Source organism: Mus pahari, chromosome 10, assembly GCF_900095145.1.
Source record: "Mus pahari chromosome 10, PAHARI_EIJ_v1.1, whole genome shotgun sequence".
Taxonomy (NCBI): Eukaryota; Metazoa; Chordata; class Mammalia; order Rodentia; family Muridae; genus Mus; species Mus pahari.
This window is the reverse complement of record NC_034599.1, coordinates 9258005-9282292: the sequence shown is the minus strand read 5'-3', so window position 1 is coordinate 9282292 and position 24288 is coordinate 9258005. Positions and strand designations below refer to the sequence as shown.

General features: G+C 39.6%; 1 protein-coding gene across 4 annotated transcripts in view; it reads right to left on the bottom strand.

Moving 5' to 3' along the window:
• Window positions 1–24288, bottom strand: part of Mtmr2 (myotubularin related protein 2) — a 60583-nt gene that overhangs the window by 1517 nt on the left and 34778 nt on the right. For 3 of the 4 annotated variants that reach the window (XM_021206010.2, XM_021206011.2, XM_029543654.1), the window contains 13 exons: window positions 22256–22331; window positions 19343–19437; window positions 18815–18925; window positions 15624–15725; window positions 14543–14626; window positions 12390–12539; window positions 11634–11822; window positions 7987–8172; window positions 7264–7470; window positions 5404–5496; window positions 3769–3882; window positions 2348–2524; window positions 1562–1966 (listed from right to left, as the gene is read on the bottom strand). In XM_021206010.2, coding sequence (XP_021061669.1) covers window positions 1805–1966; window positions 2348–2524; window positions 3769–3882; window positions 5404–5496; window positions 7264–7470; window positions 7987–8172; window positions 11634–11822; window positions 12390–12539; window positions 14543–14626; window positions 15624–15725; window positions 18815–18925; window positions 19343–19437; window positions 22256–22331 — 1746 coding nt within the window. In that variant the 3' untranslated portion in view covers window positions 1562–1804. Of the gene's footprint in view, window positions 1–56; window positions 1967–2347; window positions 2525–3768; window positions 3883–5403; window positions 5497–7263; window positions 7471–7986; window positions 8173–11633; window positions 11823–12389; window positions 12540–14542; window positions 14627–15623; window positions 15726–18814; window positions 18926–19342; window positions 19438–22255; window positions 22332–24288 lie in introns of those variants that run through there. The other variant, XR_003844662.1, reaches the window with a different exon arrangement.

Sequence of the window (24288 nt, the reverse complement as noted above, 5' to 3'; positions counted from 1 at the left end):
ATGACAATGGCTCCAACTCCTAATGAGAATAGTAATTGGAGGATACTAAATCATACCTATGTCCAGCTGGATTCCAACTGTAGGCTTTGGGTTTTGATTCTGCTTCAGTTTCTTGTTCACTCACTCTCAGCAGAGCTCCCTTGTATTTTGTACAAGATGCCAGCGTGGATCCCATGCTTCCTAAGAAAGGAGTGCTTTCACTGATTTCATGCTGGCGTGTGTGTGTGTGTGAATATACCAGGAATGCAGTTGAATTCCACATAAGCACTTTTAGTGTGCACATTCCACACTGATGATTTCTTGGAGGTCACAGAAAACATTTGAAGGTTTTGGAGGGATGTATTTCTCTGCCTTCTGAGTGACTGTATGATCAGCATCCCTTTTATGTCATACCAAGACGGTAACAAGGAAAGTGAACTATTACACAAACCTTACTTGAATGCTGGGAACATAAATACCTCCTCAAAAACATTTTTATAGCTAGGTATACACCAAACAAATTATTTGGTACCAATTTTTGTAAATACTGGGTATGCTGGAGTATATTCAATAATACAGCATTTGCCTGGCAAGTGTGAGGCTCTGAGCTCAATATCCAGGTAAAATATATAAGCAATAATAATAAATTTAAAAAGTGTATGGACGAGGAGAACTGTGTGCATGCATATACATGTGATATACTAATTCCAAAGTCAACAACAGGACTACAGTTCAAACAATGAGTTACAGAACAATGGTTTTTACAGTTTGATTTTAGGTGTCAAAGACAGGTGGGCTCAAACTGGGTACTTCCAGGTTAACATTTTGGGGGTGGGGAGGATACTGTAGATGACTGTGGACAAGGACAAAGTTTGAAGTCATTTAATTAAAAGACTCAGTGGTAAGGAGCTTGTTTGTTACAGTACATTACATATGGCTCTTACAGAGTAAAACAGACACCAGGAGTCAACGTTCACACCAGCACCGGACTCGGGAGAGCAGAGAGGCAAGGTTTTACCTGCTGGCACTGAGAGTAACTCACGTGCAGAGTGTTCTTTGGTAAAGTGTCCATGTGAGATTTAAACAGCACATAAGGTCAGACTTGGAAGTTTTTAAAATACTGTCTTAAAACTTGCCAAATAGCATTAAGACAAAGTGGAATAACAGTAAGGTTTTAAGATATCTTCTGTGATGTCTGTGATCAGTATACAGAAATTAGGCTGAGGGTTATGGAATATTTTTTGAGCTCCTAGATGACAGCTACTACTTTGTCCCTTCAACCCCCCAAAGCACATATATAAGGCATTGTTTCCTAATTGCTGTTGAAAATATGCTAATTACAATGTCAGCAGCAATTTTTAACTACTACTATGCCATAATAATCTCAAGACAATGCTTTTTACTATATTAAATATCACAAAAATTGGGGAAACTGAGAAAGGAGCATTTGGATCTGACACAAGTCTCAATATGTACGCTCTCAGGTGCAACAGCAGGTGCCCTTGCTTCCCCCTAGAGATCTTACCAGGTGCTCAGGTTTTTAAGACATTTTTAAATGGAAAACTTGCTCCCAGTGTGAATACAGGACTGCAGTACTTTAGTATTCTTTGGGTGACTTAAGATTAGTGTCATACTTTACTTATGAATGAGATCATCTTCATTGTCACTTGCACTGCTATGTTTCTAAACTCATCTAAGAGAGATTTGAAATAAATACAGCATCTGAAGGATTCTCCAATAGATGGGTTTTAAACACGGAAGGCTTTCTACCCATAAGGTGCTGGAATGTCAAGTTCCTGGCAATGATGCCCCTGACCTAGTCCTTTCATACAACAGTTTGGACAGGAGTCACACACTGTGCAGGAGAGCTGGCTCTCTCTGAAGAGGAGGTTGAGCGGTTGGAAATTTCTCTCTGAAGTTCCTCTACTTTTCTTTGAAGCTCTGCTCTTTTGGCAAGAAGTTCTTTGTATCTGCTGTGGATAGGTTCCTGCAAGAGCAAACGAAATCACTGCAACAGAAATCCAGACAAAGGAGATCTTAACCATTCCTCGAGCTTTGTGGCATTAGCTGTTTAAGCAGTTGGACAGCCCCACCTTTAGCTCCTTAGCGGAATCAAATTCGTGTTTTGCTGTCACCTGATTGTTCAATGGCTTCAGATGTCCCTAGAAGATGCTACTTTATAAATATCATTTACTTAAAACTGCAGGACCTGCAGTCCTTAGACTTTTATAGTCATTTTCTTCTGTATACCTAAAGACCACACAGAGCCATGTGTGCAGTTGGGAAAGTTTCGTAACTAAGGGACAGAGTGGGAAGTTCTGGGTGTGACAAACCTAGTAGGGTCATAGTGTATAATGCAGATATGTACCTGAGGTTTCATCCGGGGGTTCCACCTTATATAATATCCCACCCAGAGCTCTAAGTGGCGCATGCTGGCTACTGGGTAAAGGACATGATTGGAGTAGCTTCCATAAAGAGGATTAGTAAAGTCTTCCAGCTGGCTGTTTATATAGGACCACAGTGACACTGTCTTCTTAGGAAGATTCTGCAAGAGGGAAAAATTGGTAAAGATCTCCTACCGCATCAGCCGCTTAAACCTCAGGTGAAACTTGTGTAGGATTGTGTGATCATTAAAAATTAGAGGATGCTGGAGATAGGATCAGAGTTCATCCTCATGAGTAGATCCAAAAACACTGGCCCCAAGGCACCTTCTTCTGGTCTTCTCAAACACAGGTATCACACGCTTGTCCATAGACAAAAAATAAAACTGCCCCATATGATTAAATCAATTCATAACAGCCAAAATAAAGAACAACCCGAAAGACCACCAGCTGATGGGATATACACAATGGAAGGTTATTCGACCATGAAGAGGAAGTGTGTGGTATGACATAAACGTTGGAAATGAACTGTTCTAAGGTTAGATGAAAGATCCCATTTATATGAAGTGTTCACAGGTGGCCATCCATAGAGAAACTGGTCAGTACCTGCCCAAACCTGGGAGAACATGGACTAGCAGGTGTGTGATGGAAACTGCTCTAAATTAAATGGTGATGGCCCGCAATTCTGGGGTTAGTTATATCATTAGATTGTCACTTTAAAAGAGGATTTTGTATTTAAATTTTATGATTTAAGACTTAAGGGTAGTTTCTCAAAAGACTGGCAGTAATTAGAATACTGCTGTGGTATTTGTGACTAATAATCCACAACATACTGAAAGCCTACCATAAATGGAAATATATTCAGTATAAAATATAACACCTGCAAGGTACAGTCTAGGAAGAACTTAATTTTCACAACGGTAAACACTATCTCCCTGTTTTTCAGAAACAGAAATGAGCTTACGTGTCAGTGAGTCTAACACCTGAACCTGGCAGCAGGGCTTTTCAGTGTTAAGTACTGTTCCATAATAACCTACTTTCTGACAAAGCTTTCAGAATGAACGTTGATGTACACGAGGGCTCTACCAATACACTAAAAGTGATACCTCTACAGAGAGTGGTTCTTTTGTTTTGCTGTAGCAGGATCGAACCCAGTGTTTTGAAGAGCTAGGCAAGCACTCCAGCACTGACCCTGTATTGCTCCAGCATCTTCACATTTATTTTGAAAGTATATGTGTTTAAAGGTCTGGCTTCAGACTTGTGATCCTTTAACCTTAGCCTCTGGAATATCTGAGATTATAAGTGTGATCCCTTATCCCCAATTTATGGGTTGAAGTAATCCTAATATATCTGGTGACATAATATATAACCAAATACATGCCAAGTGAGAGCAGAGATCATACTTTACCTCCTTCCCCCTCTGCTGTTCGCTGTTACAGAGGAATGTCCCAAATAAACAGCTGTACAGGTGGTCCAGGATGGTAATGAGAAAATACTCATTGAATTCAAACGCGGTAGGGAACTGCAAATGGAGCACCACAAACTTGAGACATTTTTCACGCATTTATCTGTCATGAGTAGATCTTTCATGATAGTATTTAGACATTTAAAATTACCTAAGCTATCCTTTCCAAGGTAGAGTCTCTCCCATGCAGCAAGTACTGAATAGTTTTGTGTTTGCTCTGCTTTGACCTTCTAATTGCCAGCCACTGATTTCTGACATAGAACAGTTCTTGTATTCTTTTCTTTTAGTTTTCAACATGTCTAAGAATTAAAACTACCAAGTGTGCCCAGCAAATGTCATCAGTATGTACAAAGAAGTATCAGCTACACAGCTGTGCAGATAACTTATAAGTCAACTACTTGTCTTGTGGAAGAACAGGTTATTATAATTCACAACTGGAAGCATTAGTCCAACTCAGAATTCACCCTCAGTGGGTATCTTAATTTTATACAAGCCATTTTTGGAGGGCTATCAAAGGAATTAAAGACTGCACAGAAGGTAGTAAAAGGTTTAATTGAACCCAATCCTATTAATATCACAAAACCATTCAGGAACTTATTTGTAAATAAATCTATGACTTATGAACTTGTAAAACATTCCACAATGACCTGGAAAATACTGCCTTGGTATTTTAGAAAGTCTCTGTCAACCTAACTGAAATCTATGGGGACACGTAGTTTATTGCTAAAATCTTACAGGGACCCGTAGTTTATTGCTAAAATCTTACAGGGACACGTAGTTTATTGCTAAAATCTTACAGGGACATGTAGTTTATTGCTAGTCCTTCTTTACATAGGTCATTAACATACTGATGAGCTTTCAACTTTGTTTGCCCCTTTCCTGATTTAGAATATCACATTTCTAAAAATCATGTCCCTATCCTACCCAAACAGCACCCTAATCAATCCCAACTCTCAGGTGACCTAGTTAGGGGTTAGAGTCTACCAATCCAGACAGCTGGGCCATATCTTATTTGTCTTACTGGCTATCTCCAGTGACAAAATCTCTACTCCTGCTAAGCCATTCTCAAGACCCTGCAATTCTGTGTCCTATCATGAACCTTTCTAGACTTGAGTCATTTATACAACTATTTCAAATAAACCTGCTGCCTACAAGGCTGTTACAGGGCTTCTAATAGCTCCATGATTGACAGGGGCTAAGTCCTGCTTTACATGTTCTGCCCCAACACTTCTTCCTTTAAGACATAAAATGGCTCAAAATAATGTTTACTTTTGGCTGGAATTTGATGTAGCTTGTTTATCTTCCTTAGCCAAGAAATACAGAACTCTCAATGAGCAAAGGACTTTATTTCAAAGGAGGAATCTTTTTCATTTTTATCAATGCCCTGAGCCAAGATGCTACTAGAATCCAAGTGTTTATGAATTAATGTTTGTTAATATTACCCTAAAAAACAAGTTTTAATACTGAATAATAACAACAGCTATTATCTCTGGGATTCTACCCAAGAATCATAAGTCAATCAGGACCACTCTAAGCTTGAGGTGTATGGGCAGGGTGTTAGCAGATGACACGTCTTACCTGTCTTGTCATTTGCCAGACACAGTCAATAAACTGAAGGAAAACAGGTGACCTGTCTGCATCAGCATGGTTCTTATCTCCATGGCCAACTCTCTGAAGCAAAGACAATGAAATGTCACACGGAGGATATTGTACTTAGTAGGTTTCCTATTTGCTGAAAGTATAATTTGGTCAGTATTTTTAATTCCTTCAAAACATCTTTTGAAAGTGTTACAAAGTAGAAAACAACTCTACCAAGCAGAAATTTATTAACATTTTCACACATGAAAACTTCAAGATGACTAGTAAATGAAACCCAGACTATAAAACAAAGTAGAGAAAATCCTTAAGAGTCCAGATTTCTGACTTAAAGATTTAACTTCTCTGTGGTAAGACATTTTTATGGACAGTCACCTGGGGAGGTGACCTTTTTATATAACTATACAGCACAAATCTCAAGAGCTTTCAGAAGTACGTCTTCACACCCATGCAACTGAAAATCCCAAAGCAGGAATTCATTCAAAAAGTTGGGGTATGCAACTTCTGGGGCAGGCTTCAATATAAAACGATACTGTCATAATCCTATGATGCTACTCTGGTTCACATTTCCCAGTGTGCTGTTGTGTCAAGCTAAGCAGTGGGGATCAGCCACGGCAAACTCTGCTGCCCTGCTAGATGCTCACTACTGAAGGAAGAATGCTCAGTTTTCTTACACAAGTACCATTAGCAAAGCAGGAAAAATTAATGTTCCTAAGTAAACATTTTAATGTGACAAAACAGAGAAGATACACGTTTCGTTTGCTACTATCCTGTGCATTGGGAAGAAACAAAACATTTTAAAGTATGGATCATAAGACTTGAAGATTTGATGTTTTTTCCAAAATGTACCATTTTTCCTTAAAGTGAAATACTATGGGCAGTATTTGTTGCTATCATATGAAGATCAGAGTTTTAGTAACCATCTGCCTTATCCACTTGCCTATACTATACCCCTGATACAATGTGTCACTGATACAATGTGTCATCTGCCTTATCCATTTGACTATGCCCCTGATACAATGTGACAAGGCAAGACATCAGGAGGCTCTGTTTAACTTTTGTGGAACAAAGGACAAAAACATATTTTTTTTTCTGGATTCTACAACCTCTAAGAAACCATTATTATCTACTAAGTTTTGACAGATCTCAGCATCCTTAATTCTCCAAAAAGGCTACTAAAAATACTACCTACATTGGAAAGGAAAATTTTTCTGACCCCAGATTTTTTTTTACACTATTATTTTAGTTCCAAATTACTTCAGACCTTGGTGTAGTATATTGTTAATACTACTTTATATAACTGAATTAGTATCTGAACCACTCATTTTTCATACAAGCCTAAAGGGAAAGCTAGTTGAACTTCTAGGCAGTGATCACAGAAGAGACAAGGTCAGACACCCAACGAATGCCCTACTCTGGGTTCAGACTGCATTAAGAATACTAACACTTTACCAAATATAGTACTTTTATGACTTCACTTGCACATTAAATGGCCAAATTTATACCTTGCACAAGATGCATGTGGAACATTAAAAATGAAGGCTCAGGATGGCTCAGTGAGAAAAGTATTTGCCACAAGAACGTCAGACCTGAGTTTGGTCTGAACACCTAAGTAACAGTTAGGCATAATGCGCATGCCTATAATGCCAGCATGCAGAGACTGAAATGGAGCCTACCCCAAATCTGTGTGACCTCCAGGGTCAGTGAGGGACCATGTCTCTACATAAAAGTAAAGTAGAAAGTAACCGAGGAAGCAACTGGCCAACTCTGAGCTGCACACGAATGTACATGCCCACGTGAACACAACGACCGACCCCAGTAAAATGAAGGTTCTTTACTCACGAGTTGGAATCTGTGTCCAAAACTCAGCCATTCTTTCTCCACAAGGACTTCAAATCCTCGTATGGTTCGGTAGTACCCATCCAACATGAGCATGGCCAGGGAAGTGAGCTGAGCTGTGCGATCCCACCCGTCACTGCAGTGCACCACCACGGACGTCTTCCCAGACTCAACCTTGTCAGCAATCCTAAGAGCCCCTGCAAGAATGAGCTGGAAACAAGTTTTAAAATAAATGTAAACACTTCTTAAGAGAAGAAACTAATGCAGTTTTGTTAGATATACAACCTGTATAGATTGAGAACTATGTCAGTCACATGGAAAGAAGCATCAGTCGTAAAAAGGAGGCAGGTGCTAAGGCTCATGCCTATAATCCCAAGAGTCTAAGGCTGAGGACTGCCTGGAACTTGTCTCAAAAACAGGAAAATAAATGAAAAACAGCATATTAAATGAGGTTGGGATTGAGGACACAGGAGACTGGAATTGGATACGACATGGGAAGATGGTCAGAAGTGAAAGGCGCACTATCATCTGGAGGATGGCTAGAATGCAGATGGATGGGAAAAAGGAAGACAAGCAGCAGAAACGCACGCATAGCATAAGATGCAGCTACTTCAGACCTGAGTGTGCACACTGCCATTGGCTCCACTACACAGCAGGAGTAAGCTCTCAGTTACAGGAGCTAAGGTAGACGAAGGGATGCAGACTGAGAAAGTAGTAAATACACACCTTAATGTGTTCCAGCCAGTGTGTAGATTCTAAGTTAGACAGCCAGTGAGTTTCTTCAATGTTGGGGTACACAATCTCCTTAAGCTTCCGTAATGATTCTCTCATAACATGGATATTATGAATATCCAGAAAAACGAGTTCTGCATTTTGATAGGCATCTTCACTTTCATAACCTCCCCCCTTTGCCTGCAAAAGGGGGCACATACAAAATCATAAATGAGTGCATAGCCATCTTTAGATATCCATTACAAAGTTCCATAAAATACCTAGGGTGTACAAAATAAAGACCACTGCTGTATAGCAAGGAACCCTGCGGGAAGCGTGGGTAGCTCAGGCCACCTGGAATAAACACGCAAGCCTTACACTATTGCTGAAACAGCCTGTGACAGGCCTATAGGAGGCCAGTACATTAGTTATGTGTCATCCCTAAGTATATCAGCATTTTAAAGGAAACTTCCCCTGAGCATATCAATCTTATCTATAACAACAAAAATATTCCTTCAAATTTACTGAAATAATCAAAAATTCCATATTAAATAATCCCATACTGGTCTACCCAAGCTGTTTCTTTTCACATCATTTCACATATAATTGAAAAACAAAACTTATTGTAGCCGTAATGATTTCCAAGTTAGTATTCTATTGCTGTGACAAAATACCTGAAGACTATCTCTGAGGAGGATTTCCTTCACTTCCAGTTTCAGGTTCACTGGCAGGCCCCACATTTCTGGAGTGTGGTGCTCACCATGGGAAAGAGCATGGTAGGGGAAAACCATTCTCCCATGTCAGCCAGGAGAAGGTGAAGAGGAGGGCAGAGGCCACCCCTCAAAGGGGCATCCCAAGCAGCCCGAGCCCCAGCCAAGCTGCACCTTCTGTACTCCACAACTTTCCAAAGTCTAAAGTTTGACTCAAAAATACATTAACCCTTAGTCAAGTCAAAGCTTTTATATCTCACAATGTCCTCATAGATACACTAGCTCTTTCCAACCAAGCTGACAAGATTAGCAGCAATCATAGTTTGCTTACACTATACACAACTAATTCATTTTAAATTTAAAAAGGTATAAAACAGAATCCCACTGATACTACTATCCTCAAATCTATTTAAAAAAAAAGAAAGAAAAAGAAAATATATGCTTTTCAAATCAAGCTATAGCAGGGAAAGAGAACTAATTTCCCCAAGTTTAATATTACATTTTATGTTAAAAGTCCCGTCTTTCCTAACTGATATAGAATCAATCACACTTCATGGAGCCTTAACAAAAACAAGGACACTAGAGCAACTACGCTAATGTGATCATGACTGATACCTGAGTTCAACTCCAAACTAATTTTAAAAATTGGTCAGATTTCTAGTCTACAGAGTAATTTATATTCAAGACTGTCACAAAACTTAATGTCAAATGTCAATAGTACTTGTTAACGATGACAAATCCTGAAGAATGCAAATGGACATGATCGTTTAACATGGCACTCACCCACAGGCTGTGTGTTGAATACTTGCTCCCTAGCTGCTAGTACTCTTTAAAAGATTGCTGGAGGATGTTTACAATGTGAGGCCTCCCTAGAGGAAGTAAGTCTCCCAGCATGCCTCAGGGAGTAGCATGTGCTCACAGCACCAGCTACTGCTGCAGGATATAAAAAGTCACTGACAAAGCAACTCTAAAACTCAGGATAGAGACGCTTGCAAAGCAATTTTGTTGCAACAAATTTCAGAAAATGTAATAGCTACTATATAATCCCATCACAGAACCAGGAAGAAATACTTCAGAACACATATCATGGCAGTAGCTACTTTATAAACTACAGAAACAGGATGGAAAGAAATACTACAGAATCCACAGCCATGATTGGCTGTGAATACACTAAATGCTCACATTCTCCATTAAGTTTTTTTGTTTTTGTTTTTGTTTTTGTTTTGTTTTGTTTTTTAAGGCATCTAGATGATAAACCAGGAAGCATGAAAATCATTTAAAACTGAACTTGGTGATTAGCTACTCTACTAAGTCTTAAAATATAGGGCCGTGCAGGAGAGGCTGCCAAGAGCCCCAAAGGCTGACTGCCATCAGTGAATGGGAAGCAACACTGTGCAATGGACATGATGCTCTTAACCCAAGCCAACCTAAGTAACTTGGATCCAAGGGTCAGCAGTAGCCCACAGATCGAATGGAACCTAAATCTGAGTAAACTTCGGGTTCATCTCAGATTTGGGGACAAAATAAAACCAATCCACTATGATGTAGTCAGGTAGCACAGAAGGAAAGGCTGAACAGGCAAGAGGAGCCCACAGATAAGACTCCTAAGACACTCCGAGCATGGTATTCTGGGATATGAGTGGAAACTGTGGAGTGAAGAGATGCACACCTGTGTAACAGCATAAAGATTGTGTGAGGAATGCAGGGCAAGAAGAGTGGCCACTCCAGGACAGATGGGGGCTCCATGGGGTCCGGAGCAGTTACAATAGAAACTCATCTGGGTGTGAAAACTTCTACACTTGCTGCAACAGAGTGGTGCTAAAGATTTCGCAGACTGAGGGGGGGCGTAGGCACCCACAAGATCACCAACACTGCCTACCACAGCTGCTGCCTTCTAGTCCTTTCTCCTCAGAGTGCTAAGTCTGAGTGCGCAGAATTTAGAGAGGAAAATCAGCACTTGCTGGAGAATTCATTTGACTTCTTGGCTATAAGGTTCATGTATGCATCATACTCTATAAAATATAAGAAGGATGGCGTAAAGAAAGAAGACTGCTGGTGAGAAGGAGCAGTGTGTTCAACGGTATGAGGAAAAATCACAAAGCCTGTCTGTGGGGGATGTTGGCTAGGTGTTTGTAGTACAAATGTAGTTCAAATGATGTATAGTTTTATGAGTCTGCTTTTGAAAATTCTAATTTTGGGCATTCAAATTACTAAATACTCACTGAATGAAAGAACTCTGCATTACAAAATCTTTTAGGATGAGCTTGGAGTTTTAACCTCAATGCAGTCTATCAGTTTAGCTGACAAGAAGGGAATGATAAAGTCATCACACCTTACAGCTTGTACTGATTCTGTTTTTGACCCTCCTGGCCTCCTTTAAAAGAACCACTTGCAAAGCATACCTGGGACTCTCAAGGCCCTCAAAAAAAAAAACAAAAAACAAAAAAAAAAAAAAAAAAACTATGCAGATGCAGAATGAGGACCATGCTCGTGAGCTAAGGGAGATCACTCCTGTGTCACTCACAGCAGGAGGACAAAAACGTCTAAGTACAGTTCAGTGTGACTAGCTATCAGATATTAAGGTGACATAAATTTTCATTGATGTACTAAAAATGTGTTGATTTTAAAAAGCATTCCATTTTACTTTAAACATTTGTGCACAACTACATAGGTTTTGAAATATAAAGAAAATTTAATGATGCTAAAGGTTTAGGGGTGTGTTAAAAGCATTTTATCATTTGCTTAGCAAACCGCATTAACTAATTTTTCTTTAATACAGATGAAATGCAGTCTTGGAAAGCCTAAAAATGAACTTAATTAAGCTCGCATCATTAACTCAGTGCAATATGATCTCTGCCATTACCTCTGTAGGTCTGACCACTATTTTACAGACAAACTCAGCTGACTTGAGTAACACCATAAGAGTGACAACTAATTAAAAGAAAACCTTACCTTATTGGCAACAGCATTGACACTTGGCCGAGCATCAAATATAAATATTTTGTGAGACTGGGCATTGGAATCCATGATGGCCTGAAGGTACTTTTCATCCTCTTTGCTGCGCTTCCCGCTCACTCCAACCATGGGCTGGCTGCAGCGAGTGACTGTGGCTTGACTTTCAGGATGAATCCAGGATAAAACCTTCATGAAAGGACATGGTGACATACACCTACTGTGTCCCTGCTTCCAAGCTTCCTATAGAGCAGTCTCTATACAGATGTCTGGCAGGACAAGCTCAGTACCCTTCAGGGTACCAGGAAAACATGCCACCCTCATTTCTAGGCAACTCTGCTTTAGAGAGAATTACCTAATTTCTAATCAGACATTGTTATCAAACTCACTGATTATTGAGAAGTCTTGTCTTAAGAAGTACATTAAAACAGAGCTCAATAAACCCTGCTTGATTTTTTTACTATATCAATAAAACTGTAAAGTCCTCAGAATCTATGCATTTGCAACTAAAATCATTTCATCTGCTCTTTTGAGATAGTTATACATGATAAAATGTAGTTTCCTACTTTCTTGGACTCACCATAACTAAAGAATATATTAAGATATAGAATGGTAACAATACACAGAGCAAATGTCTAAGTTAAGAGCCAGCAATAGTGTTATAACTTCACAGTTTAACTTGGTATCTAATGTCCACATATAAATGCTGTGGCTTATCACCTTGAACCCTTGGATATACCTACTCAGCCTACTTACTGGGATCCGGCCCCGTGACCTAAAGGATGCCACTCTCTTTAGCTCCTCATCAGGAATGTTTGCTGGCACAACCAAGAGGGCAGGATATGTGTCACAGAGTTCATAGCGTTCATTTATCTTTGTTATTCTCCAGCTTTCATTTGGAATTCCCTACACATGACATAAAACACAAGACAACCTGTGAGTTAAAAATATAACAGACACTAGGACAGTAACCACCTAAGCCAGTTTCACCTATCTCTACTATGCACATCTTAAAACTGTTCAAATAGTGATGGCTAGGATTTCACGAAGACACATTTTAATGTGGGGATCTGCAGTTACATGGCACCAGATGTAATATTAGTAAGCCTGTTAGTTCATTAGACACTAACAGAGTGTACATGTGAGCCTGTGCTAGGCACATTTGGAGGAGGGGGGGGAACAGACAGATAGCAAATAGTATCTGCTCTCCCAGTTCTCACAGCAGCCCTCAGGCCATGATCAGACCGATTTTGCTGCTGTATAGATAGAGGTATACATGCTTTAAAACTTTCTCTGGTTGCTAGCACTCTGTCGGAAATGTTTTCATTTCACTTCTGTTTCTGCAGGATATAATTGCTGGTAGTTACCAAGTAGAATAGTTCATTACAACCAGGTCACACAATCCTCTAGTTTCTACTTTTGAAAAACAACCTACCAGCCAAACTTTTGCTTTAAAAGATAATAATAAAAAGAAATCTACTGCTATTGCTACTATTACAACAACTACTACTACCACTACTGCTACTGCTACCATTGTTGTTGTTGTTGTTGTGGGAGGTGGGCAGGAAGAGCAAAGGCAGGTACCACAGCCCACCTAGAGGCCAGAGGAGAGCTATGTGTAGCTAGTTGGTTTCAGCCTCCACCCTGATGTGCATTTGGGGGATTAACTCTGGTCTCCAGGCGTGGGAGCCATCTCACCAGCCCAAGATAATCTACTTCTTCTAGTTACCTTTAAAATTGTGTGGGTTTGATGTTCTACCGTTACTCTGTGTCTATGTGTGAGCTTCTTTATAGTAATCTGATATTAACTCATGTTATTCACTGTACAAACTGGTTATCTTTCATTACTCAGACTACTACTAACTTACCTACTGAAACATAGTTTTGCTTGCATTGTGTGAATTCAAAGCCTACCTTCCACAATAATAACTATGTTATCATGGACAGATTGCTTAACCTTCCCATGCTTCAGTTTACCCATGATATGCAGATATATAGTACCTTTACACCATATATTTACCACATGGTTTAGTAAATAAAACCAGTATGCAAAATGTTAGTAACACGCAGAGCACACTGTAAGCAAATTCTTCTCTTATCGTCCCTTCATTCACTCATTCAACAGACACAGTCTATGACATAGCAGGCACTGCTAATCCTGATGACATTATCAGTGAGAAAACTAGTCAGTACTTTCCCTACTGGAGCACAAGCAATAACAATACCAAAGAAATAACAAATGATTCCTTCAAAAAAGACAGAACAAAGAGCCTCAACAAAGAAAACCACGTGTGCCATTAATAAATACTCATCAAGTGTAAATGCATCAAAGTGGAGTGGAAACTATCTGAGAAGCTATCAACAGTAATTAAACTTTGAACTTATGTAAAAGGGAGAGAGAGTAGCAGAGTGTTTGCCCAGCACACGTGAGATCATGAACTCAACCCCCACAAGCACCCACACAAACATCAAGTTAAGAAGTAAGGGTACTAAGGTAAGTCAGATGCTGCCTTAGCAGAAGGGAATATCTCTCTATCCTCTGTGAAGAACAGAACTCAAATTAGAAGCAGTACAGTTACTTTTTTATTTCATAAATTATAGAATGCCTAAAATGAAAAAACGGAATGAATGATATTACGACATATAAGAACATTAAAGTTTACACATACTGATCCCATTTTCAACTTTATAGTGAACAAACATTTTTTTAGACAAAATGATACTTATAAATTAGATAAAGACTCATAAAGGATCACTAGTGTATTCTAAAAAGCAACTCAAAGGAAATGAAAAGAAACCACCAAACCAGATTAGCTTCCAGTTAAAACAAAAGGAAGAGACACTGAAAGAACTCCTCACTTTGATCAACTGTCTGTCATGAAAATAGCATAGAACACAAAAGCACGTACCTGCCTTCTGTACTCTAGAAGGGGGTCATACAGTTTCCACCCATTTTCGGGAAATACTTCTTTATACTCAAAAGCAAAAAGAGGCTACAAAATAAACAGCAGTTTAAAGACATTTAAGAAAGTAACGAGTCAGAAATGTGTCCCTAAAGCACGTCTGCTTTGATTACTTATTTGCAAGAACATTTTGTATTGCCCCTTTTAAATAGTTTTTATGACTGAAATTACTATTTTATTTACAACACTAAATATCTTTATATGCTTTAAAAAGTACAGAAAATACAAGACCCATTTATAAAATTTAGCAAATGCTAACCTACTTCTTTTAAATATTTTGGTACCTTTTGTAGGTTTCATTCTAAGTAACAAATGGCATCTCCAAGAAGGTGCTTTCCAACAGAAATAACTGGTCCATATTGTATGCTCTAATACACTGAACAAGCTTTTTATCCATTGGCATATAAGCTTTTTAAACATGTAACTAGAAAAAAAAAAACTATGGTGTTTAAAAAAAAAAAAACTGCAACTCAAGTGAGGAATCCAGTGTTAATTCCAGTGCTGGGCCAATTCCCTGCCATCTCCATTGTAGCTCTAACATGGGAATGAATATGGCTGCCGTGGAGGTGAAATGCTGTCATGCAGTTGAGAGATTCTAACACAGCTAAAATACTCACTAGTAACTGCCCCAAACTCCTAGTCCTAATGCCAGCTTCCCACCCAGGAAGACTTCAAACTCTAATGAAGCTTTTATCATAGAAACATCCAACAAAAAATATTACATAAGCCCAGATGGTGACACAGGCTGTAATCCAGACCTCATGGAGCTATGGCAGGTGAAGCCAGCCTGTCTCAAATAAAGACACATAAACAAAATGACTCTGTGGTACAGCACTTGCCTAGCATGTGTGAAGCCCCTCCCAAGAAATCAACATGTACTTATAGAATGTCATACTGAAATGGACCTTGGACACAAGATAGCCTCTAGCTGCGTGCCAAATCAGGAACATAAAAGGGAGAATCTGGACAACTTAGCTGAGTCTGTCCACACTTGTAATTACAATACAGATTAGAGAGAAACATTTACCAAGCCATTAGACACAGGAAATGCATATTTCATTAGATTCTCAAATATGGATCTTCTTGTTCGACCCTCCGGTTTATGTGCAAATCTTAAGTTCCTGATATCCTAGAAAAGATATAGTATCTAATTAAATCACTTTGTTCCTTTTTAATGAATAAATGAGGTTACTTGGAAATGTTGGGTAAAGGGAAGATCTGCATTTACAATACAAAAACAGCTCCTGCAAGAAAAAACAAAAAATAGAAACAAAAACAAACAAACAAACCAAAAAAAAGATGGTTCACTGGGAGCGAGAAACCCAGAACACTCTACTACACAGCGGAGAATCCTCCCCTGCTCAGCAGGGCCAAAGGGCAAGGAAATGACGTTAAGTACTGACACACACCCACTATCAACATTTGTTCTTTTCTGGGCAGGAGAAATGGCTCAGTAGGTAAAGTGCTTGCCTCAAAAGCATATGACCATAAAATTCCCAGAACCTAATTTTTAAAAATAAAATCCATGATCAGCTGTTATTATATCTCCATCACATAGAGATCACTTCTTATTCACTCTTGCTTCCTAAGGCTCACTTCACGTCTCTTCTGCTAGACAGGACTAAACTGCTTTCCCTTTCCTGCACTTCAGTGACATACCTACTAGCTGGCTATACCTGCCCAGACTCGGCCTACACTGGATCTCAGGGACTCTCACATGTGTCCTCATCTGTTTCTCACGCTCAGGCAGTGACATTAGTAGTCAAATTTATGCTGGCTCACAGCATCTAGTAAAATAGAAGTCTCCATTTTTATTTAAGTATTTTAACCTAGGCAAAAGTTGAATTTACTTTGTTACAGTCTCATTACTGTTGTGATTAGGCTCTATCCTACTCTGTTACTCAGTACTGTACAATATGAAATATGTACTTATAAACAGTTTTGTTTGTTTTTAATACTGACACTCCATTTTACAAGCAATTTTAGACTTCATTCCAGGGATGAAAGACGACTGCATCCTAGAGAGCACCCAGAAATGATACTATGTGTCACACACCACCGTCCGTCTATCCATCCAGTAGAGACAGATCAATGGTTTATTTCTGAGAGTAGAAAGACACTACTCTATAGTTCACTGTGTTGAATTGGTACTGCAAAGGCACATGGTGGATTGAAATCCTACCAGAGAAACCAAGGCCAAGAACTTAACAGACACACCAGACTATGGAAAATACAGCTCCCTCATCTGGACCCTATAGCTCCCTTATCATCTGAAACCTGGTGTGTCAAGAACTAAGAACTCCCCGACTGCTCTTGAAGCTCTGGCTGGGCTAGCCTACTCAAATTCCTGATGCCTGTGTGTTCTCCCATCTGAATCTAACTGGTCATCCCTTGCTTCAGACTCACTTCCTGTGCTGGCTGACCTCACACCTAGTGGTAGCTTGCTTCCTCCAGCACTAGTCTGATTTACTACCTATAGACACAGACTCTCTTCACAGACTTATGAAGCTCCTGAAAACCACTGAGGCCTCTATAACTGGTGTCCATTCTGCGATCCATCTATATGCCAAGCGATATATAAAAACATTTACTATGTGACCTGAGAGTTCATATTAGCAATTAAGACTAGACTAAAAGAACCTTCAGTCAGTCTACAAGGTTGATGTGGCTGTATGACACAGTGCTGTCAATGAAACCACAAAACGTCAATGTACTGCTATTCAATAATTCTCACGTCAGAAATATACAAATGTGTTCTTCTGATTTAGGGCATAGAACACCCCTGATAATTTTTAAAAACCACACACAGAGAAAATACATAGTGTACTTTCAATACCAATAAAACAGCTTATTGCAAATCTGAGTCAAATGAGTATCAACTGTACCACTCTGTGAAAATACATATATGTATACTGTGGCCTCTTGTAAACATCCTTATGACTGGTAAACACACACATGTATACTGTGGCCTCCTGTAGACATCCTTATGACTGGTAAACACANACATGTATACTGTGGCCTCCTGTAGACATCCTTATGACTGGTGTCTTAGTCAGGGTTTCTATTCCTGCACAAACATCATGACCAAGAAGCAAGTTGGGGAGGAAAGGGTTTATTTGGCTTACATTTTCATACTGCTTTTGATCACCAAAGGATGCAGGACTGGAACTCAAGCAGGTCAGAAAGCAGGAGCTGATGCAGAAGCCATGGAGGGATGTTCTTTACTGGCCTGCTTCCCCTGGCTTGCTCAGCCTGCTCTCTTATAGAACCCAAGACTACCAGCCCAGAGATGGTCCCACCCACAAGAGACCTCTCCCCCTTGATCACTAATTGAGAAAATGCCCCACAGCTAGATCTCATGGAGGTATTTCCCCAACTGAAGCTCCTTTCTCTGTGATAACTCCAACTGTGTCAAGTTGACACAAAATTAGCCAGTACAGACTGGTAAACACACACATGTATACTGTGGCCTCCTGTAGCCATCCTTATGACTGGTAAACACATCCCCATCACCTCTTGGTTAACCCCTCTCCAGTAAAGACCCAACTATAACAGTACAGGTCCACAGAAAAACATATCTACAACTATTTCAAAAGTCAGCCTGCCCGAAACTTTATGTAATATTTCTTTCTTTCTTTTTTTTTTTTTTGTACTATTTCTTGCTAAAGAGAAATGACCAAGAAGCAAGGTACACTACTATATACGTAGATAACAGCCATTACACTCAGAACCTTCTTGACGTCAAGAAACTAGCAGTTATTAAGTCAGTAATTTTCACATGAGATTCAACAAACTTTTAAGATTAACACATGCAAACATTTTGGATGCTACACAAACTGTTTCTTGTACTTAGGGCACTGAGAGAAGGAGACAGAAGTCACGTGGTCTAGAACTGGGATGTGCACAAGCCAGGCGGCGGCAGCACCCCACCCACCCACCCCCGAAGGCAGCGGCGGCAGGTCTACGAGTCGGAGGCCAGGCTGCCCTACAGAGCGGGTTCCAGGACAGAGACCTTGTCTCAGAACAAACAAACAAGACATGTGCAAAAAGGCTGATCAGGTATTGGTATTAAATGCCATGTGACTTAACGGCAAATAATAGTCACCTCTATAAGAATACATTTCTACTATATAATCCATGTGTACCGGTTTCCAAGTATAGGTTCTAGTTAACAGCTTTCTCGAGCAAATACAACTACACCAATATTGTAAAATTTACCTTGCACACAGTTTCCAGGCCATAAGAGTTTTCACCTCGGCTAGATGCACCACCAATTTTTTCTACTCTACTTATCACTCCAAGAGAAGCATCTAGAACAAATGGGGGGTCCTGCAAGATGAAAAGAAAACACACAACTTATAATAAAAAAAAAAAAAAAAACTGAAGTGCTTGAATAACATGAACAGGACCATGGATTCAATGTCCAACACCTGTTTCCCAAAAATGTTAAAAATCTTCACCAGAAATTCTTTAGTCAAATGTTTTCCGGAAGGAAACTGGAAATGGTGGGGCACGCCTTCAGACTGAGGCTGAGGCAGGAAGTGGTGGGGCACACCTTTAGACTCAGAGGCTGAGGCAGGAAGACTTCTGAGTTTGAGTCTAGCTTGGTCCCATAGCAAGTTATAGGACAGCTATGGCTACTTAATTATTATGTCTCAATAATAAATAAGTCAATTAACCAGAAGTAAGCAAACATCCCAAAAAACCACAAATATACAGACAGAAGCAAATCCCAAGAAGCCTCACCCGCTCCATGCTTTTGAAATATAATCTGTAATCTGTGACTGTCAGCGTCCCTCGTACAGCACCGGTGAACGGACATATGTAAGTCACATCTTTGGCTGAAAAGACAAAATAGCCATAGTTTACTTGATGCTATGTGCTATTGAAAACAGATTACACATTTTATAAAATTAATTTGCTTGGCTAATTGTAACAAATCACAGAATAAATGATGTAAAAAAAAAAATATCCATCAGAAGCTTAACCCAAAGGTCCAACTTTATCTTAACCTAAGGACTGTGCGGCCCTGGCTCTCCGGGACTCACTCTGCAGACCAGGCTGGCCTCGAACTCAGAGATCCGCCTGCTCTGCCTCCCAATGGTTGGGATTACAGGCGTGCACCCCCACCACCTAGCTAATGCAGGGATTTTTAATCTTAAAATATTATAAATTCCCTCCATGCCATTATTAGGGCAAAATATAAGATTTCCCCAAAGTAACGCAGGTCAATTCTGAAGAACCGCAAGATTCTACAAACTTCCAAGGGGAGTTTGGGAGGCAAAAACCTACCCAATCTGTAAGACACTAAACGTTCCTGACTTTGGTTCCATATTAATCAATTTGAAGGGCTGACTGTGTCATATGGGATTTGAACTGAGACCAATCTTTTAACAGCTGTTCTAAACCCCACGTCCTCTAGGAAGTGTGAGGTACATTTTCTTAATCAATTTCCAATGCATGTTTCATTTAGAGATTTCTGAAGTTAAATAAGCCCATCACTATATAAAGACAGATTTTGTTTCTGTTATGCTCTTGTAGCTTAATTTATAAAGTTTTATCAGTGTCACTGAAATGGTTCCGGGTGACGTCAGACCCCGTTTTCTTCAGCAGGAAAAGCAGCTGGCACTCTTCTCCTACAGCCACCATGGACGTCCTTCTTGTACGCGCTTACTCCCAGACAAGGAGAGAAGACGCATGCGCGCAATCACCACTACCAACACCGTCTCTGCTTTGTTCTATACCCCCCTCACTGCAGACAGAGAGATACTTTCAGCCGGCTCACACCAGGGAGAAAAAGACTACCCTGAGCAGAGTAAAGGGCAGAACCAGCCCACACTGGTCACCTATACTTAGTTTATGAAATACTTTCCACCTGTGTATGTGTAACTTAGCCTCAATCATCAGATATATGTGTGTGTGTATCTCAGATGTATTATGTATGTATATATGTATATGTATGTATATATATATGAATATATTTTCTAATAACTTAGATGAGAATATCAATGTGCAAAAAAGTAAAATGAACTTTTCAGCATTCCATAACCAATAATTATTATAAGATAAACCCAGTTCTCCTGACTAAAAACATGAATATTAGGCTATCTCTTAGCAAAGCTAACCCACTAACAGAGCATAGTCTGCTCAGTATCTGACTCCTTCATTAAAGCTGAGTGACTTTAGTGTGGGAATACCAGGCCATAATTCCCACAGCATTCACTGAATGCTTCTACTACCATTTGGGCTTCTTATTACATTTACTTATTTGTATGTGTATATGGGCACATATATGCTATGGCCATAACACTCATGAGGTTTATCATTATTAACTATGTCCACTTCAAGTCCTTCCTAGTATCTGCATTAATATACTCAAATACCTCCAAGTGTTGTAAGCAAGAGAACAGTTTTAAAAAAAAAAAAAAAAGAGCAGAAGCAGAGGTAGCGAATCCCTGAAGGTGAAAATGCAAGATAAAGAGTGAATCTGAGGCTAAGAACATTTGGGATAGGACGCATGGGATAGTTTGGCCTGGTTCAGAGACAGAGGTACTTATTTGCATGCAGGAAGGTCGAGGCTCAGGTTGAAACACACATTTGTACTCATTAACCTATATGTGGGTAAACAGACTAATGAGATATAACCAATTGGAAGAATAAGCAATAAGGAAACTGGTTGTGGGTTAAGTCCCAGAGCATGCTGATAGTGAAGGAAAGTGGCCAATGGAAGATTCTTTTGTAAGTTCACACACTATAATGGAGGTGGCAAGGGCACTGATCTTAGAATAGCAGAAAGAAACCATTATGGGCTGAGGTGTGGTTTTATTAGCTAAAAAGTTCCCAATGCTATAGTTTCCTCATCCATCAAAGCAAGCTAATGTCTTTCCTACAATATTATCCTAAGCATCATTACGGTAACTATTCCCATCACTCAGCATCCACAGAGATAATATATGAAAGATGGTGCTTACTTTATTTAACGAAGAAACCACTTGCTTCACCCTCCCAATGTTTTTTTCTCAAGATTTATTTATTATTATATCTAAGTACACTGTAGCTGTCTTCAGATGGACCAGAAGAGAGCGTCAGATCTCATTACAGGTGACTGTGGTTGCTGGGATTTGAACTCAGGACCTTCAGAAGAGCAGTCGGTGCTCTTAACCACTGAGCCATCTATCTCCAGTCCCCACCCTACCAATGGTTTACTCCCCAATCTATCCATATTTGTTTTGTGAACAAGCGTAACAAAACAAAAGCACCAAGTACGGCTTTCCTGATCACTGACTGCACTAGGTCACTAGCCTTGCTTACACACACTGGTACTCGTTCTGCAATGAACATCAAAGACTTCATCCAAAAAATAACCTGAACTTACTCAAGGAAGAAAGTTACAAAAAGTAGAAAATAAAATGCTGTACTTTAATAAAAATCACTTGTTTAATGTTTTTAGCTAGCCAACACAGTGGCTAAATGATGTAATTCAAATGATAAAACTGCTCTTCACGGAGTTCAGCAATAATTTAAAAAGAGTAACGTTGAATTTGTACATTTCCCAACATCCAGACAGGAACACTCCCAACAGCTCAGGTCTCAGCTTGCAGAGCACAGGCGGAGTCTACAGGAGAATGAACAGCTGTGCAGATAAAAAACATTACAGACCCATATCTTTAATGTTCTCTCCTGGAAGCAGGGCTGGCTCCTCCATTTCTGCTAACTTGTTTGACTCCCTCAGGACCTGGATGGGGATATGTAAGAAATAAACACTTTTTATTCAAAGGCTATTTTTTGTTTCATTCAAATTTCACTTTAGACTGTTTACTTTTATTTGAAATTATAATTAACACTAACTTTAAATCAAATTATAAAAACTTCAGCAACTTGAAACTGCCATTTTTCTAAAGTATTTCCTGAATGCCTATGAATTATAAAATCTTGCATTCACTAAAAAACTGCATATTTTCACAATAAATCCTAAAAAAGCATAAATATAAAGTAAGTTTTTAATCCTCATTTCATAGGTAAGAAAAAATAGGTCCAAGTGGCAGTGAACTTACTTAGTTCCAAAGTTAAGAAAGAGCAGCCTGGGTCCCATAATAATAGTAGGAAAGTCCAAAGCCCACCCCGCTTCCAATAAACCATGACAAGGGTGCAGAGCACATTTACAATCAGTGACACTAGATCCTAGTGTAGATTTACTATTTGGAGAATTCTTAAGTGACACCTATAACCTTATTAAGAGAGGAATATTAAATTAAATCCTTACCCTCAGAAACATGTTCCACTTTTCCAATAAGCAGATACAGAATCAAGGTCATGTTGTCAGACACCTCCTAAACAGTAGTGTGTACAAAGGTGCCAGGATTGCCCCCTCAGCCAGAGGTGCTACTAGACACAGTGTGGTCAGTGACTAATGTAGTCAAAGTGCTGAGAATTGATCACTATAGAACGATAAGCCCTAAAGTGTATCTATAACCCATCCTGCCAGTCATGTGCCCCTACACACACACACACACACACACACACACACACACACCCCTCAGGGAACACTGCAGAAGAGTGGGAGGAAGAATGTAAGAGATGAAAAATGGAAAGGAATGCTCTGGAAAGCTCTTCTGGACATGACATGGTCACTACACTGGTAAACTCACCATACTTGTGTTTATTTGTGTAAGAAAAGTCACCAGAAAGAATAAGGGAAGGGAACATGAAGTGAAGGATGACTTGCTGAAGTGGCAGTGGGTAACAGGAACCAGGGTGGGAGGGTGTGTGTATGTGTGTATGTGTTTTGTGTGTGTGTGTGTGTGTGTGTGTGTGTGTGTGTGTGTGTGTGTGTAAGAGGATATGACCAAGATCCATTGTTTATACATCAAAGAATTAATCAAAGAAGAGAAAAAAGGAAAACAGGATCCTTTGGGAGAAAATAGATGATAATGTTGGGATCAGGGCAAGGAATTGGATAAGCATCTCACAATAGAGTAAAGAACTTTCAAATATCACCAAGGGTGTGACTTATGAAAGATCTTCCCAGTGGGAGCTTCTACAGTGAGCACACCAGTCACCCTCAAGTGTACATTAATATTCATGGGCCCACTATGAAGTAAATAGCAAAATAACTAACTGTACAAGGGAAGGCAGAGAAGAACATCTCACGTTAATAACACCAAAGAATGTGCGCAGATGTTCTGTCCCGGGTCAGCTCTCACAGAGGTAGCAGGCACAGCTCTCAAGGATGGGCTGTAAGGAACAACTTCTTCTCAAGATTAAATATAACAAGTCAGAATATTCTACCTTAAATAAACTGAGCACCTCAACCAGTAAGTAGTCAAAGTGAACTCTATGGTGAAGAGCCATGGTGACAGAATATAACCTTGACAAGGCTGCGGATACAGCACTTCACCTCTGAGGTCTTTCCACAACCTGCAACCCCAGTTTGACAATGAACAAAATGGTATACTCTACAGAGCATCAGGTCAGCTTCTTCAAACTAAGAATCACTGGGAACAAGGGTCTTAGAACTGTCGCAGTATTGGGAATGCCTTACTGACACTACTGTCAAATGTTCTGGGTAAGATCCTGTAGCCCAGAGAACACTGAGTTGTTATGGAGATAGGAATCAAAGGCAGACTTTAGTAACGGGAATAAGTACTAGTTCATTCTCTCTCTCTCTCTCTCTCTCTCTCTCTCTCTCTCTC